The following is a 17658-nucleotide window of genomic DNA, read 5'->3' on the forward strand; positions in this document are numbered from 1 at the left end:
AAGTTGAACCAAGAACCAGATAATTGATGGTGACCGAGGGAGCTATTGGAAGCGTGGAGATTGCGATCGCTTACCTTCAAACATGGTGAAACTGCTAGCCTTCTATAAGCGATGCTTATATCATGTGACGGATTGGCAGTACAGCCTGATCGATCTTTGGCTTTGTGAGTTATACTTCGATCAAGAAATATTATTGCATGCTTCGTTAGCTGTATGGTAATAGCTATGCAGGGTCACATGCTCGAACCAGTAGACTATAGTCAAGGATGCTTTATAGTCTGGATAAAATTTGGATAGGTAGTAAACTCCATGAGTGTCACCTCGTTAATATAGCTGTGAAGAGACTCTGTATGATCCGACTTCTGTCACCGCCAGTTCATCTGCTAGCATCTTCTCCTTCTCATCCGCCAACCAAGCAGGGTTTGTCTCAAATCTAGGATCCAGCCAAAAACAAGCTTCATCTCCATTTTTTAGCATATTCCGAATAGGTTTCGCTCTAACATGTCCCCCGATATAAAACAGTGCCCAACGAACAGCACCAAAAACAGAGACAAAACTATAGAGCTGCTTGTAAATAGGATAAGTAGCGATGGTGACAAGTCCAATACGCATATCAGGACGGTGCCAACAGCTGATATAGTTGTAGAGAAGGGGAGGGAGACAAGCGACAAAGGCAAGACTGAAGAAGAAGATCCAGTATTCCTTGTGCGCGCCGAGAGCGACCAGGACGGGAATGCGGACCCAATCAATAACTAGACAGGCCAGAATGTAAAGGAAGAGACCCTTTTGCATAAGAATGCCCTGAATAGTTCGCTGACCGTTCATGCGAAACAGGTGCCGCATTATTTTCCAGATCAAACTATGCCTTCCCATTTCCCATGACTTGATCCTCTGCTTGCACCAGTTCAACCCCGGACCAAGCACAGTCGCTGGAACTTCAGTCGCAAGCGTAACCTGAGCATCAAAAGCAATACCCTTGCCAAGACGCATGATAGAAAACCCAGCATTCGCGTCTTCCGCAATAAAATCCATAGGATGATATTTCGAAAGGAGCTCAACAAATACATCGCGATCAACAAACCACCCAGCGCCGTGGGGAAAGTTGACGCCGCATGTACGATTCTCAGCGAGTTTGACAAGACCAGCCATGCGGTACTCGCAGTCTTGCCAAGAGACCATACCAAGGGGCGTGTTACCATCTGCATCGGTGCCTGCTAAGGGAAAAGCAACGGCTCTTAAGTGGTCGTTCATGAGATGAATAGGATGGCGATAGTTCTCTGGAAGAGAGACATCATCGTCTGTTGTCAAGATGTACTTGTAGTCCTTAGCTGCTAGGGAACCGACGAGTTGAGCTGCGTTCTTTGAATCGATGGGGGACCAGATGTAGACGAGGTCAGGGTGAAGATTCTTGAGCCAGTATCGGAAGGAGAGATCTTGTGGATATCGAGATCTACCGTTATCGATAATGAAGATGTCTTGGGGTCTGAAATGGGGATATGCGGATTCGATCACCTTTCGTAAGGCTTCGCGATCTGAGTTGTGACAGGGAATCACAAAGGCAGTTTCCCAAATCCCCGTAGTAGTCACCGCCACACCACGCTCCAGATCATCCGGACTCTTCTCGCTGATAACTCCCTCAGTAACGTGCGACGGAGTTGTCTTGGGCGGGTTATATGGCGGAACCCTCGCAATAGACAAGATTATAAGAAACATAAGTGGTTCAAGAGTAAGAACAATTACAAGAACAGGTAGCATGTAACTTCGAGTTTGAGCAATGGCCTTTCCCATCCAACCGGTAAACCAGTTCGATATAACAAGCGCAGCAACGCAAAACATGACGAAAGCAAGTGCAGCGCCTTTCTTGAGAGTCATGGGGTAGATGTACTCTTTGGGGTTGATAAGCTCCCAGAGGGCATTGGGGGAGAACTGATTGTTCAGTGAGCGCCAGAACCTTGACCATAGTGATGCCTTTTTGGTAGACTGGGGAGACGATTCAGGGCGAAGAAGGTTGTTGGCAGGTCTTTCGTCGGACAAGCTGCTTAGAGATGTCTGTGAGGGAGAGGAAGGACCATAGATGCCAACTTTGCGGGCACTTCGGTCTGAGGATATGGCTGGTGATGGGGTAGATATTGGACTCATGGAGGGACTTGATGGGGGAGTTGCAAAAGGGTTATCCAGAGAGCGGTTAGAAGGGCTAATGGGAAGTGCTGAGCGAGTTTGATCTGGGTAAAGGTCTGGGACTGAAGAATCTAGCCTCGCGTGGCAGGGGAGAGACAGCTCCTCACATGAAGAATCGTCATTACTCCAAAAAGGATTATTACTTTTGGCAGCCATCTAAACAAACGGAATTCTTAAGTATGACTGTAAAGAAGGTAGGCAAGGAGAGGGTAAAACTAGACAGAGAAAAGAAGAAGAAAAGAATAATTAGCGGAAAGAGAGTGACGTGACGGATTATTTACCCAAGAGCTTGAAGAACTTGTAAATTATTCCTACACCAAGACTACCTAATAACTAAACGAAGTAAAAAATATCCACCTCAGCGATATTTGTAAAAATTTCCAACAGCCTCATCTTCCTAGCCAAATCGTATGACGAGAACAATAAGAGCTGCACTTGCGGATGAGCCGAGAGCATCAGAGCTGAACGTGGGGATACTCCCAAGCTCTCCGGATCGGTCAGCATTGCCAAAAGGAGCAAATCTCGACTAGATCACGATGGTCCATGGGACATTTCCCAGTAAATGTAAAACCCCGTTCGGGAAAGTGGGCAAGATAAAGTTTCAACGTCTGCGCCGTTTAAGCTTGAAAGCCACATGGCGAATCCACCTCGCTTATATATAGCCTTAGCCTTCCCGGCATGGCCGGCCGGGAGAGAAAATTATCCACATTCCGAAAGTACCGAGGGAAACATCTAGGAACGGCGGAATCATAGAGAGCAGATTATAAACGGCTTTCTTTAGGTTTGGCTCTTGGTGAGGATCTGATATAGCGAGTAATTGTCTCATCGTTGCTCGACAACAGCTGCTCTTTCGTCAGTATAATGATTCTTGCTAGTTGAAATCTTGCTCAAGTTGCCCTTAAAAGAATTACATGGTATAGTAATGCCTTAATTCCGCTGGTTTACAATGACGCAGACCACTTTGATATTCATTACATCCTATTCCTAGACAGGGCACCAACAAGTGACTAAGTGGATAGCCGTCAACATCGCGAGATGAACGTGCACGCTGCTAGTGTAAACGGAACAATACCATAACGCATCTAGAACAAAGGAGCAACAATAGCACGAGGTCTTTGACGTCTATGTCATCCGTTTCATCCATCAGCTTCCCCGTTCCGTTCGAGGCCGTTATGGAGGCCATCCCACTTTCGCGTTACGACCTTGATTTGCGTTGCAGCTACGATGGGTTCTCAGTCAGGCTGCGGAATCATTGAAATTTTCTCCTTGTGAGAAATTTTAGCGTTGGAACTGTTGAGTAATTGTTGCTGTTCGGCGTTGCTGTTCGAGGTTGCTGTTCCAAGATGGAGGTATATAAACCATTCTTCAGCCGCCTGAGTTGGGTTGAATTCAGTTTTGAAATAAAAAGGTATCACTTACCACAGGAAGATCTTGCATTGCCCATCAGATTAGTTATACAGTATACTCTGTGTCTCTCTTTGTTATCTCCAAGTCTTAGCATCATGGGTTCTCTTGTATTATCCTCAGGCACTACAACCCCAATCACAAGCACTGCCCAGTCATTGAAGTCATCATCTCGACCAAGTACTCCTGCAACTGAACAAGACCTTCTGTTCAGCCGTCCTCCCTCTCCCACCCGTACAACTCCAGATGAGTACGTCCTCGTCGTTGGTGGCCTTGGCTACATCGGCAGCCACACAACTTGGGAGCTCCTAAAAGATGGAAGCAATGTCGTTGTCATCGACAACCTCAGCAATGCTTTTGTTAATGTTCTTGATACACTCAACGACATGACGGACCAACGCTTCAGCATCAGTCGTCGTCGTCGTCGTCCAGACCTTCACTTCTACGAGGCTGACTTTCGAGACGATGCCAAAATCCAGGAGATCTTGACCCTTTACTCCTCACCTTCTGGGTCCCAAATCAAACGAGTTATTCACTTTGCTGCATACAAATCTGTCTCGGAAAGTATTGAACAGCCACTCAAGTACTATGGCAACAACGTCGGTGGGCTCATCAGATTCTGCAACACGTTGTCAACCTTCAACATTAAGAACCTCATCTTCTCGTCATCAGCTACTGTGTATGGTTCACTTGCAGATGCAGGTGGTCGTTTAGTCGAAGAGTCTTGCACTCATACTACAACGGAGTGGCGCGATGCTAGTGGCCAGAATCAAACAACTCTTTCCGGCTGCACGGGCCTCACGAATCCATATGGGCGAACAAAATGGATCTGTGAAGCTATCCTGTCTGATTTAGCTGTGGCTGATCCAGAATGGACTATCACTGCTTTACGGTATTTCAACCCCATTGGCTGTGATGAATCAGGCCGCTTGGGAGAAGATCCCCGTGTTGCACCAACCAACTTGATGCCTGTCCTCCTCAAAGTCATGCTTGGCGAGATAGATCAACTGGAAGTGTTCGGTACAGACTGGGACACCCGGGACGGAACTGCTATCCGAGACTTCATCCATGTCTCTGATCTTGCCAGGGGTCATCTAGCCGCCCTTACCGTGAAGGACGGCCAAGGTTTCCAGACCTTCAATATTGGTACCGGAACTGGCCAGACGGTGTACGAGGTTGTTGAAGCTATGGAGACTGCCTCAGGAAGAGCCATTCCCGTGATGAAAGTGGGACGCCGCCAAGGTGATGTCGGAGCCTGTGTCGCTGATCCTGGAAGAGCCATGACCCAACTTGGATGGAAGCCCCAGAAGACTTTACTTGACAGTTGCCGAGACCTGTGCAGATTTCTGGAGGCAAATGGGACCAGGATAAGCCTGTGAAGTGGCTACTACCTTCAGGTTACTGGTTGGAATATGGTACTTTTGTCGGATGTTATGAATGGAGGGTTTATTTTGGTGTTTCTTGTTAGAATCATTGTGGTTAGCTGGGCCGAGGGAACCGGAGTTCACTATAGAGCGGATTTGAAAAAAATAGGACTGTCGATTAAACGTTTTAAAACCTTCTAACATTTGCATCGGTGCTTATGCAAGGGGTCTGGTTTTGCAGATTTGACTTTAACGATTCCGATCTAAACTCCACTCTCAGCTGTCAACCCAAGCGAGTGGACTTCTCTCCCCGGTCTCGGATCCGATCGAGAGTCTTGCCGTGGGTCTATGATCTACTCATGGTTCGACATCTGGTGTCTGGACCACTTGTCGGTCCGTCAACGTTCAAGACCTCCAGAGAGTTTGCTCTTCCGTAAAAGCCTCTGCAACGCTATTTCAAGGATCACTTCGGCAATCTCCAGCCCCTACTCACAATGTGGAGCTGAGAGTTCCCTGGAGAACCGAATTCTTGGGCCCAGGGACCATGAATGCCAAGTTAGACCATAACGCGCATGCCGTTTTGCCAGACCCAACGGCATTTGCAGGAAGACGTGGCCACGAGACAGCTGGTACGGACGTAAGCTATCTAGTGAGTCGGATATCTAGGGAAGGGGCTTCGCTTGGCATCGGCCTGTCCGGCTTGAGTGACGCTATATCGTTGACTCGAAACCACTGAGTAGTTTCCTGCAAGCTTTTCAAGGAACATAATTTATCACTACTAAAACTTGTAAGGTAATTAATGTTCTTCTTATATTTAATTGGAAAGTCTATTTTATTACACACTTTGTTAATAGTCGTTTTTGCTAGTTAATTAAAGTCTAAATAGTGAACTTACTATAATCTGGCCGCTGTTACAACCTACGACACGCCGCTCTCACGCTGGCGATAATGACTGGCTATCCTTAATTCCTGGCATAACTCCAAGTCCTCGAAGTCCCTATCAGTTCACAAAGACGGTTTCGGCATTGATGACCCTTCCTTGACTTTCATCTGAAATCGACACCCCTAAGGGAGTGAAAGAAAGAGTAGGAATGATATAAATCATCATCGCAGCCATTGCAAAGTTCTCTATTATGTGGGACTGCGATCTTCCACGGAGCGGCGAGCTGATTGAGATCGATATTGGTAAAATATAATCAACCCTCCATTCCGCAGAATCTACCCACTCTATTAAAATAAAGATGATTTCTATCACCCCTTTTCTGGCAATTAGTGTCGATATTTTATTTTAGCATGGCAATATCTCTCTTATGCACGGTGGGTTATAATAGCTGTAAATAGATAGAAAAAGATAAAGGACAGAATATCACATTGGCCGAGGTTGGACTTGCTAGTGCTTATCTTGATGTGAAGACGGATTCCGCGGACTTGTGGAGGCGGACGAATTCTGAGCTAGACTTAAAGTAGTAGTTGGACTACGACGCGACCAATCAGCACACCAAGTTTCATTTTCATCGTCTCCACTGTCCATTCATGCACGTAGGTCATCTATAAATTATACGCCTCCAGCTTGGCATAACCTTCACGTTCAGTTGCGTGGGAACGATATGATGACGGTTCAAACTGAGAAGCAAAGAGTTAAACGAACCAGGGCTCGAACTTGCCGAGTCCGGACGGGGTGCTTAACCTGGTAAGTTGTGACCACTCTTCAGACAGACCGAGTAATGCTGATGCCGCTCTGCAGCAAGTCAGTGCAAATAAAGTACATCTTAATCACCGAGTCTATTGCTAATAAACGACTCAGAATTCGGCACCTAAAGTGCGATGAGAGCAAACCCGAATGCAAGAGATGTACCAAAGACCAGAGAAAATGTGACGGTTACTCAAAGCATATACCGATTCGTTCGAATCACAACAGACCTTGGTCTGTGACTGTCCTCCTACACAAGCCAGAATCTTCATCTCCTTGCTTCGGCGACATGATGCTTGTGGATCGAACCGACAACGCTCTCCATCACCACGCAAGAGTATACGCCGCGCATGACCTGATATCATTCGACACGGGAAGAGGCTTCTGGCAACAGCTCGCATTCCCACTCTCTCACATCGTAAAACCTGTGAGGCATGCTATTATTGCCCTTGGTGGAGCTCATCGCTGTTTCTGGGCCTCTAATCCAGCTGAAGGCGCACTTGTTCACGCCGACGTCAGAAATGAAGCGATACAAAAGTACAACGAAGCCATTCAATGTATACAGTCGAGAATTGCAGAGGGTCTTGAGGATAATAATCAGACGACACTGACTTGTTGCGTCATATTTATTTGCATAGAGAACTTGCTTGGTCGATTTTCTCATGCTGTCTGCCATCTTCACGCGGCTATTCGGTTACTGAACTGCCACCGGCAGAAGCTACAACATCCGCCCTCATCCAAGATTCCGGTCATATATGGTTTGAAAAGAGGTCACAGTACGTATGAAGACGACATGCACGATATAATTTCCGAAATGATCTACTGGCTCAGCCAAAATGTAGCCCTGTACACGGGCGATTTATACGTTCCTGAGCTGGACTGGCATCCTTGTATACCGAGCATTCTGGGAGACGAGACACTCCCATTTAGTAGTCTTCAGGGAGCACAGGAGAGTCTCTCGTATCTGGATTTTGTTTACGAAGCTAATTTCAACGGCGACACGACCTCTGACGACATCCAGAGGCACAGGAGTTGTCCACTTCCCCTAAAGGCTGTCTCTCGCCACTACACAAACGCCGCCAATCTTACACAAGCTGCATATAATGTATGGAGCTCCAGATTGGATTTATTCAAACGCTCTATGAGCGGCGTGCAGCTAGGACCTCAGGAACAGCAGTCTCTAGCCTGGTGTGAATTACAGCAAGCCCTCTGGAGAGCATTTCTGAACTGTTCTGATGGAGGCTATACGAAAGAGAATAGTTGTCAAATTCTTGAAAGAGTCGAAGATATTCTTCAGATCGAGTCAGCCCAGACAAGACCAGTGTTTAAGTTTGATGGAGATTTACTCAGTTCTGTTGGATTCGTCTGCACAGCTTGCAGGGATGGCGACGTGAGAAACCGGGCGATAAGTCTGCTTCGCTCTATACGTCGTAGAGAGGGCGTGTTTGATAGCCAAGAGATGACCGGTCTGTTCAGCAGGATGGCTAGCGTGCTGGACGGCAAAGTAGCCACTTGGGAAGCTCTGCCTTGGGGAGCCACTCGATTATCTCTCGAGCTATCCCGCTTGTCGGACACATCTTGAGACTCAGTAGCTGTTAGTAAAAGACACCCTGTTGTGAGGCCTGGGTGGAATATAATGCCCAATCATTGCGGTTGGAACTTGGGCCATGCAGCCCCCGCACCCATCGTATTCTGTATACTGCAAAGGGTCTAGCTCGATGGTAGCTCAGAAGGCCCAACCTGCGTAAATTCTACTCGTTCAAGTATAGATCTCTGAAGTAATGTATTAAACAATGCGTATGACGGGACAGTACTACCGGATCACTTACTCAATACACGTATGCATTGCGGCTTTGTGGGACTTCAAAGCCTCTACCGGATCGGTAAAAGTACCAGAGGAGTTGGAGGAACCAACTATAAGAACGAGCTACGCCCTTCGATATATTTCACCATCCTTAAGCTCCAGCCCTGGGCCACTTACTACTTGCCATTCTTTCAGCAGATCATACACCCTCTCTTATCTTTAATCCTTTCTCTCCTCAAAAAGGCGCCATGCTTTCCCCTCTGATATACTTGCTGCTAGGCTTTATGCCACTAGCCACCCAAGCCTCACTAGTTGCCAATCTAGACATTCCGGCAAAGGTTGCAGCCCAGTATGGGTGCAAGGGAGCGTGCTACAAAAACTTCCAAGCTGGGCTGGCTGCCGATCGCGAGTTTTATGGTGCCATCTACGACGACGACTTTTATGCCACAGCTTCCAACTTCTCTTCTTCCAAGCCAGGCGACGTTCTCAAGTTCAAGCCTATCAACGCCAGTCTCTTGACCGACATCCCCGAAGGTACGGCGGCGTACAAACTCCAGTACGTGACCAAGGACTTACACGGAAGGATGGTTCCGGTCACGGGTTTCATTGCTTTTCCTTATGCTACTCGGAGAAACGACCACAAGTATCCACTCATTGCTTACGCACACGGAACTTCTGGCGTGTTCCGTGGGTGCGCCCCCTCGGCGATGCCAAACCTGTATGATTATAACAGCTGGTCACTTCTGATCAGACGAGGGTACGCTGTTGTCGCGACGGACTATGCAGGCTTGGGAAATAACTACACAAGTCACCAGTATCAAGCCTCCCCAGCACAAGCCAACGATGTGTACTATTCTATTGTCGCGGCCCGCAAACTGTTCGGAGCGTCTCTTACAAGTGAATGGATGAGCGTCGGCCATTCTCAAGGTGGCGGTGCTGCCTGGGCGCTGGCCGAGAGTCCACTGCTGCGTCAAAACTGTCCTGTCGGCAAATATCTTGGCACAGTGGCACAGGCACCTGGTGTTCGTCTTAAAGAGATGGCTATCGCTGCCCTTGAGTCAGATTCGTCATCGGACGTCACTTCCTCCCGCGGCGTTCTGGGTGAGGTGGGATGGGTCATAATAGGTCTTCGATCCATCCTCCCCAAGGACAGACAAAATTGGTTGAAGCCTGCATTCCGAAAGCGACTCGAACTTGCAACTCTAGCACAAGCCTGTTACGCGTCGGCTCAGGCCCTAGTTTCGGATCTTGGCGTGGAAGATATTGTGGACTTTACCGACCCAGGCTTTCTCAAGGCTATCAATGTCATGCAGAACTTCACCGCCAGGGGCGAGGGGAAGAGTCAGCAACCCATTCTGGTTGTGCAAGGACTAAATGATGTTTCAGTCTTGCCGGAAGTGGTCGAAGAATCGTATCGAGTTGGCTGTCGCTCGCGTAATGAGCTGCACCTTGAACTCTACCCTGGCATGGACCATGATCCTGTAATCGCTGCTGCATCGCCCTACTTTCTTCAGTGGATCGATGATCGTTTTGCTGGAGTCACGACAAGTGGTAAATGCACCAACCATACGACCCAACCATTTGATGCTGTCAACATGTACGCTCCGGATGATACTGACTAGGCTAATTGCCTGGGTCGGGCTGAGTTGAGCAGGGAAAGTCTCATTCTCTGGGCTCATCCGCCTCTAGGGTTGGAGCACTGAAGAGCAGGCTTTGACCAAGTTTCGTTAATTTGGGCGCCTCTTGTACTTGAGTGCTGAAAACTGGATGGGCCATGCCTTGCCTTTCTTCGTTAGCTTTTAATTCATGCTTGTGTCAGAGTCTTCTATTCTTATTCGTACCAAAGTTCGCGAATTATTGGAAGGAACTCTGCATTCTTGATTTCAGTAAATACCTAATTAACAGTCCTTGCTTTGAATTATCTTCTCATGTATGTGTTAGCGGTTGTTCGTGGTCACCTGGATGACCCTCCTAATAATAACGATATCGAGATTTGAACAAAGAGACAACATCGAAAAGGAAGCTGATGATAAGTAATGCCCCAATCCATCGGCGTCGGCGAAGCTTCCTAAACAAGTCTCTATCTGGCCTTGTTGCTAGCACTACGAATGTAAGGTTCCAACGGAAACACCTGAGCTTCTGGCGTCACGCCCTCATAAAGTTCTGCCCACCTCTCACGTAGAGGCTCCGGAGTTTCCCAAGCATTCTCAGGATCTCTCAACCAAAGTCGCAACAAATGGCGCCTATAAAGTCAACATAAACCCATTACTCAGACTTTCGTACTTACTGCTGAGCTGGCGAATCGGTGAATGCGTCTCGAGCATGAAACACAGCGAGGTTGTTGATGAATTGCATATCGCCTTTTGCAAAGTTGGTCGAAACACTTAGTTTATCTCCCAAGAAGTGAAGAGCATCGAGAGCTTCGGCTTGAGCCTCGGTGATGGGCGGAATATCGTGACTCCGTGGCAGTGCACCGAATCCGACAAAGTATCGACGAGCGTACTGCAACGCAACTCTCTCAGGCAGTGTATCGGTGGCCTTTTGATGATAGAGAAGTGGTCGAGTCGTGAACTTCTTATTCGGGTTTGCGAAGCTGAAAGTGTCAGTCAACCGACCATTAAACATCAGAGTCTTCATACTTCTCAACATTCCAATTCTGCGACAGCGTATGAATCAAATCAGGCCTCGTCCTTGCCAACTCATTATAAACCCTCCACGTACTCGCAATCCTACTCGCACCGCCCTCTAGCGCCGTCTGTAGACAAAACAGCGACACGATATCACCAGAATCAGTATGAAAAACCTGTCTGTCAGTAGTATACGCCGGACTTCCGATCGCGCTCTTGTCTTGACCGGCGCTAAGATCTTTTACATGCGTGAGGACAACGTCGGCGGGTTTGCCGTTGAACTTGCTGTCTTGACGACCTCGCTGCGATGCGATATGTGACGAAATGCCGACGTAGATTATGGCGTTTTCTTCGCGGGTGTAGTTGTCTACGTTAACGCCGCGGATGACGAAGAAACCATGGCCTTTGTGCAGCTCATCGGATAGCTTTCGCAATTCTGAGTGTAGATTTGGTAGAGGGAATGTCTCTGTCGTGAGATGACCCAGTGAGAGGCCAAGACCTGGTCGTGTTAGATGAGGGGTATATAGCTATCAATGCCGGATACCTTTGAAATGCTGTAAAGCCTGATCAATCTCGCCGAGCTGGTCCTCGGATAGCTTATAAGTCCAGTCATAAGTTTGGCCAACTGAGTCGCCTTCCCATACAAGATCGCCATTTAGTTGTTTCGGGAAGCCATCTGGGACCGAAGTCGGAAGGTTCCCCTCTTTGAGTCGCTTGGCTGTTCTGGCTTGGTAGTTTTCGTAGTTTGGAGCGTAAGCAATATCTGGTTGACCGGGCGGGGGTGCCGCGGTAACAGTTGTTGTAAAAGACATGATGTTGATAGTCAATGGGAAGTGATGTAGGAAAAAGGTGTGAAGCACTCGCTATGATCGCCGGTAATAAGCAAATGGGTTGGAGGTCATTATTAATAAGAGGCATAACAAGTGGTGGTGGGATCTGCATGATGAGGTGATGCGTAACATTGATTGCACCATAGCACATAATACTCTCCAAAATTCTGCGAAAATGGAGTAAAGTTCCGTATGTAACCACGTACAATAAGAGACCTTAGGACACGACCGTCAAGGAGTCAATTAGAGCATAAATCTGCAGGAACTCACTGCCTCCAATCACAGAAGTGCATTCACTCTCGGAACTCCTCCAACTCAGTCTTACCATGATATAACGTCCAAGCCCATAGCGAATCCACAACCAGAATTGCCCCAAAACTGAACACGAGACTACCCCCAAACACAAACTTATAATACCACCATGCATTACTGTCATTCAAGTCATCCACTTGACATGCGATCGCCCACGGCAGTACATAAAGCAGATTGCTTGCAAGACTCTGATACAAATACCATCTCGGTCGCGTTGCCAGAAGAATCGTCGCAAGCTGAGTTGACATCGCGTAAAAGATGTAACACCAGTCCAGACTTCGCCACATGTAAGCTGTGACCTCTGCGACTTCCTCTGAGCCACTGATGTATGATGCAAAGGGCTTTGCTCCGAAGAGCGTGAGGAAGATGGCTATCGGGACTTCGAAAACGAGGGCGATAACTAATGATCTGAAAGCTGGGCGTACGATGCCACGAAGGTCCTTCAATGATGCTTGAGGATTTCGTGTGCTGATGTCGACGCGCCTTCTCCAGTCGCCCCAGTTGTGACCGATGAATTGCAACGCTGTTGCCTCCAAAGCCTGAACGGGAACCATGATCAAACCCCATCGGATAGTGTTGAAGACACCCCAAGCTGTAGCGTACACTGCTCCTAGAGCAACGATTGTACTAACCAGCCAGAGATACAAGGCGTTTCTGACAGCTGACTCGGTGAAGAAGATCAATCCAGGCCGAAGAAGGACTTTGAGAGCGTCAAAGCTTGGACGCAGCTTCTCTTGAGGGTCATGGGATGTGTGCCTCTTGAACGACCAGGTATTCGACCAGAGAAAGTAAATAAGTCCTGCAAATGCCGCGACAAGATTACAGACCAGTTGTATGGTGCCTTGCATGTTGACGGTGGGCGTAAAGGAACCGACGTGGAATTTCGAAATGAGAAGAAAGTCGAGGATAATGTTAACTGCAAACTTGACGGTGCTGATGGCCAGTGGAATATCAGGCTTATCCAAAGCCCTCGTAGCTGTCGCCACTGCTGTTTCGAGCGCTCCGCTGAAGACAGTGAATGAAGCAATACGCACATATGTCAAACTCGCATCGCGGACTTCCTCAGGGACGAAGTTCTTCGCAAACGACGATGCAGCAGCAAGAAACACTATACTCAGTATCAACCCAATAACAGACTGGAACGCAATGAGAGTATGCGTCAATTGAAGGCGCTTCCCCAGCGATCGCGAAGCTTTGTCTCCAATGATAACCCATGCAGCTCTCGGCAACCCTTCATTCACAGCCTCGGACGCAGTGTTCATGTATGTATACGCATCGGTGAGCACCACCATTGATGAGTCAATGTTTGCAACCCATAGTTTAGATAAAGTGCCGTATAGAGCAGGGAGGATGAATGATGCGAGGTTGAAGAGCAGGGAGCCGGTGTAGTGCGTGCGGTGGAGGGCTGAGGATGAGAATGCGGAGGGGAGGCGGCGAATGTGACGGGTGATGCTGTTGAGGATCTTCATTGCTTCGCTGGATCTCAGGTCATTTTGGAAGGAAAAACAGTAGTATTTGTTGGTTGAGAAGAGCAGGAGGATGATTGTGAGGGGAAATCGCTGTGTAACCGAAAATGAGGGACGAAATACGACGTAGCCCAGTGCGTGAACCCCTCTTCAGCTGGTCGGCCTCCCGCATGAAGAGCGAAGCCGTCAACAGCTAGGAGTAAAACGATCTGGGCAATGCCATGCCATTCAACACACTCAAGCAGCAGCACAAAGTAACCATGTTTGTATCGCATACTAGATGAGGATAGTTAAGCCTCTGTCCTTGCAAGTCAGACAAGTCCATTAGCCGGTGTACAAATCGAAGCATAGTTCTATTAAAATCCTCAGGATAAAGTAAATTTCCCCCAATCACGAGTTCATGGCAGCATGACGATTATCTCGCATTATCAACTTTAATCGCCTTGGAAGATGAACCCAGGTTGCTCCGGCGAAAGCTCTTCCCCAACCTGCTCATAGATGCGTTCATGTCTTATCTCTTGCACCAGACCATCCCCGGTCTTTATCGCCTCGCTATCCCAGGCAACTGGGGGATCTTCGCTCGACAGAGCCACGGGTAGAGGATCTTGCGAAGACGGCACCAAGGGATGAATGAATGGCTTGGGGTTGTTGATGAAGCATTGTTCGATCGAAGTAGCAGTAACCGTGCTGGTCTCTATAGAAACAAGGTTTGTGACCGGCACTATCTCTCGGACATGCTCGACTGTGACGTTCACTGTGAAGATGGCGGGTTTCAAGTCAGGTACAGTCATAGTTTCTCGGCAGTGACCTGAGGTTTCACGTATCAGCTGGGTCTGCCAGAGGAATTTCTTGCACATACCTTGTGTTTGGTTGTTGATGGTCACCACCTTCACTGATTTAATGACAACTGTCTGGGTTGGGAGAACCTGGGTTACTTGTCAGCCCGCAATGCTAGATGAAGTGTCCTTTCTAAGAGAAATACCTTCTCTGTTGTCGTTGTAAAGTTCTGGGTCACGTGTACGGTGATAACAGGTGATCGAACAATTTTGATATCTTCCATGATTCCGCATTGCTTGATATGGCCACCGCACTCGATTATCGTCTTCTCATCAACAGTTCACGATGTGCTGCTTTCAGCATCCCATAAAACAGGGCTCGATAATGCTTTACACATATTAGCGGACTGGGTGGACGGAGTCAATGGTAGTATCCAAGGTCAATAGAATGAAAACTTACACTTCTCAGCAGCATGACAGCGAAAAGTCGCCAAAAGTCATTGATCAACATGATGAACTACCGTATATTCTAAGATCCAGAATTTGAGAGGGGCAATGAGGAGGTTTGTTTAGAAAGATATCAAGCGAAGTTATGAATTATGACAAAGGTAGCAATCGACATCTATTGACAATGAGAAAGAAGGAGGAGGGACGAGTGCAGGAAGCGAGAATCGAGAGATAATGCCAGATTTCGCACAAATCCTCCCGTAAAACGAACAAGACATTAGACTCTCATTTGTAGACATGTGGTGATTTCTCTGATCTAAAAGATTATTATTTTGATGATTCAACACAGCTGAAAGGAAGGGTGAGCCCATGCAAGTGAGACGAGACTTGCGAGATGAGGATGAGAGCAGGTCTCAAGTTAACTAGCTCTCAGAGATATTGCAAGCCACAAGTAGTAGAATGAAGAAAGGATTGTTAATCATGGTAGAGTATCGGCCGGATGGATCGCCATCCAGGGCGCCGTAGAAATGTGACAGAAAGAGTGGCTTGCATAGAAATTCAATGGCAGGTGACTATGTACATAAAGCAACGGTAATTTTGAGACTTTTACATTTAATAAGGAATTGAAATGATACGACTCGCTCACGGCACTTCAATTACAGCTAGTTCGATCCTAAAACGGTTGGGACATACCGGCTGTGGCTGGCTGAAACGGGATATGATCGTGGCTGGCTGGGAAGGGGGCTTTGGCGTAGGCTCACAAACCTAAGCCTCATTATGCATGATAGATCTAGACAATCCTGAGCCAACAGTCGCTACAGTCGAAATTGTCCGTATTCAAGTTTGAGATTTGACTTCTGGGACCACAGCTTGATATCCTTGCGGAATGAGGGAGATTGCCCGTTCCAGGTTATTCGAAGGCGTTCGATGCATCCCTTCGCAATGCAAGAACGAGCGTCACGATATTCAGGACGTGATTCCTTCCGTTCTTTCTGACGATGTACTTTCTTGGCTGTCCAAAGGATGATCGGCCGTCCGGGCCGACTTGCATTAGCCAGTTCAGTAAGAGTCTGGCAAAGATGGAACTACTCAGCCAGCCTTACGCTTCTTCTACCACTGAGATACGCATAGCTCCCTGAATAGCCGCTACTAATGCTATACGAGACTTGATCCTGACTCTGAAGGCAGATACGTCTCACCCTCGACTGCTGCAACCGACCGGTGAACAGGTCTGAGCCTTGTTGAGAATTCTGAGGCAATGAACAGGCAGCACGTATCCAACGGGAGCTTGCCCTCAGCAAATGCGCTATAAGGAGTTGATAAAATATATTTAGACCAAGAGAAACAGATTTGAGGATTATTACTTGAACCAGGACCAAGTATCTGGAATTTAACCACTTTGCTATTTGCCCATCGCTAAACGGATGCTGCGAGGTTTGTCCACTGAGAAAAATCACGTACTAAGAGGAGCACTGGAGCTGCCAAGTTTAATGTCTTGAGGCTCAGCCAGCCATCAAACACAGTGAAACGGCTTGCTGGCTCGTTCACCTCTTGTTTGTCAACGGCATGCACCATGCCGCACGGAACAGACGGTTATAGTCCCGAGATCGCTTCCTCCCGCCACTTAAGTCCACCAAATCCGAAACAGCATTCAAAAGCAAAGATTGGCATGGAGATATTCAACATCAATGATGAGTTTACACGTTGGTGGTGTAGTGGCTTTTCTGAGGCTGGCTGGCAACCCAAGAATGGCCAAGCTGAGACATCGGATGGCCACCGCGGTTTTCACCGCCTTAGTTGCTGTGCTATTCAATCCGGCATCGAGGTCAAAACTTGTGAATGAAGCCGACAGAATTTGAGGTATTCAGACATAAACTGAGACCAGCTAGAGACTTTTGGGACTATCAGCCAGCCCACTCTCCTCCCAATGCAGCGGACAACATGGTGGCTTTGCAGCATTGCTTGGTTCTAGGCCCTTTGGATATAGCCTATTGCAAATGGTTGAGTGAAATGAAGCCAAACGACCCACAGATGAATCAACAATTCCACACCGGCTGCCTGGACGTTATTCAGAATGGGAAGCTAGACGACTTTGGTCGCAATAGGTAATTACCCCCGGGATGTTGATGACGATCGATAGCTTGCTACATGTCTTAAGTTTTCCCTATTGGTGGTTACCTTGGCCCATGTAGAATGCTTGCGGTACATAGACGCAGCCGCGTCTGTTGGTCATACCTGCTTGTGACAAGACCAGGACGGTCATCAAGCCGGACATACCCGCACCAACAATTGCAATCTGCTTCTCTTTGGCAGCGTCGGCATCGAGTGCAGAGAGGCCGGTCTTGGATAGATGAGATCGTGGCCACAGCGATACATTCTGTCGATCGCCGTGATGTACAGTACAGTGACTGAATCCGAGACATCCCCATCCTAACCACTAGATGTGCGGCCCGCTCCATCACAGACGGGTAGTCTTCTCTTTCGAATTAATTTTTAGCTTCCGTCGAAGCGGCATTCATTTCAATGACCCACTATGGTTAAGCCCCGAAACCTGTTATACAGCGGGCATGAATGCGCAAGGAGTCCAATAAGCCATGCTTCGCTCTGGTATGGCGGGTGTGGCTTTCACCCGGGCTGGCTGGTGTAAGACAGTGCAGTTGTGGTCAAAGCGATTTTTTTCTACTCACAAGGCCTATTAATGATTGATGCTAAGCAAATGGATGTAACAAGGACCTTCATATCACCTCCCGCTCTTTTCAT

The 17658-nt window shown here is 47.8% G+C and overlaps 8 protein-coding genes across 8 annotated transcripts; 3 read left to right on the forward strand and 5 right to left on the reverse strand.

Annotated features, from left to right (window-relative positions):
* Window positions 1–324: 324 nt before the first annotated feature.
* On the reverse strand, window positions 325–2139 carry FOXG_02479 (uncharacterized protein; the record flags this gene model as incomplete). The annotated part of the gene is made up of 1 exon (XM_018379934.1): window positions 325–2139. One exon carries the CDS (start codon window positions 2137–2139, stop codon window positions 325–327), a length of 1815 nt encoding a protein of 604 aa, XP_018236071.1.
* A 1541-nt stretch (window positions 2140–3680) lies between these two features.
* Window positions 3681–4961, forward strand: FOXG_02480 (UDP-glucose 4-epimerase; the record flags this gene model as incomplete). The annotated part of the gene is made up of 1 exon (XM_018379935.1): window positions 3681–4961. One exon carries the CDS (start codon window positions 3681–3683, stop codon window positions 4959–4961), a length of 1281 nt encoding a protein of 426 aa, XP_018236072.1.
* A 1584-nt stretch (window positions 4962–6545) lies between these two features.
* On the forward strand, window positions 6546–8391 carry FOXG_18321 (uncharacterized protein). The gene is made up of 3 exons (XM_018398390.1): window positions 6546–6636; window positions 6691–6693; window positions 6751–8391. The coding sequence occupies exons 1-3, from the start codon at window positions 6554–6556 to the stop codon at window positions 8216–8218; spliced, it is 1554 nt and encodes a 517-aa protein (XP_018236073.1). The 5' UTR covers window positions 6546–6553; the 3' UTR covers window positions 8219–8391.
* Window positions 8392–8688: 297 nt separating this feature from the next.
* FOXG_02481 (uncharacterized protein) lies at window positions 8689–10062 on the forward strand (the record flags this gene model as incomplete). Its single annotated transcript, XM_018379936.1, has 1 exon — window positions 8689–10062. The coding sequence occupies one exon, from the start codon at window positions 8689–8691 to the stop codon at window positions 10060–10062; it is 1374 nt and encodes a 457-aa protein (XP_018236074.1).
* A 458-nt stretch (window positions 10063–10520) lies between these two features.
* Window positions 10521–11879, reverse strand: FOXG_02482 (uncharacterized protein; the record flags this gene model as incomplete). Its single annotated transcript, XM_018379937.1, has 4 exons — window positions 10521–10683; window positions 10728–11033; window positions 11080–11566; window positions 11612–11879. The coding sequence occupies 4 exons, from the start codon at window positions 11877–11879 to the stop codon at window positions 10521–10523; spliced, it is 1224 nt and encodes a 407-aa protein (XP_018236075.1).
* Window positions 11880–12190: 311 nt separating this feature from the next.
* Window positions 12191–13678, reverse strand: FOXG_02483 (uncharacterized protein; the record flags this gene model as incomplete). The annotated part of the gene is made up of 1 exon (XM_018379938.1): window positions 12191–13678. The coding sequence occupies one exon, from the start codon at window positions 13676–13678 to the stop codon at window positions 12191–12193; it is 1488 nt and encodes a 495-aa protein (XP_018236076.1).
* A 431-nt stretch (window positions 13679–14109) lies between these two features.
* Window positions 14110–14735, reverse strand: FOXG_18322 (uncharacterized protein; the record flags this gene model as incomplete). The annotated part of the gene is made up of 3 exons (XM_018398391.1): window positions 14110–14483; window positions 14535–14601; window positions 14658–14735. The coding sequence occupies 3 exons, from the start codon at window positions 14733–14735 to the stop codon at window positions 14110–14112; spliced, it is 519 nt and encodes a 172-aa protein (XP_018236077.1).
* A 1073-nt stretch (window positions 14736–15808) lies between these two features.
* Window positions 15809–15949, reverse strand: FOXG_18323 (uncharacterized protein; the record flags this gene model as incomplete). Its single annotated transcript, XM_018398392.1, has 1 exon — window positions 15809–15949. One exon carries the CDS (start codon window positions 15947–15949, stop codon window positions 15809–15811), a length of 141 nt encoding a protein of 46 aa, XP_018236078.1.
* Between the last annotated feature and the right edge of the window lie 1709 nt (window positions 15950–17658).

The sequence above is a fragment of the Fusarium oxysporum genome, chromosome 5, assembly GCF_000149955.1.
Source record: "Fusarium oxysporum f. sp. lycopersici 4287 chromosome 5, whole genome shotgun sequence".
Taxonomy (NCBI): domain Eukaryota; kingdom Fungi; phylum Ascomycota; class Sordariomycetes; order Hypocreales; family Nectriaceae; genus Fusarium; species Fusarium oxysporum.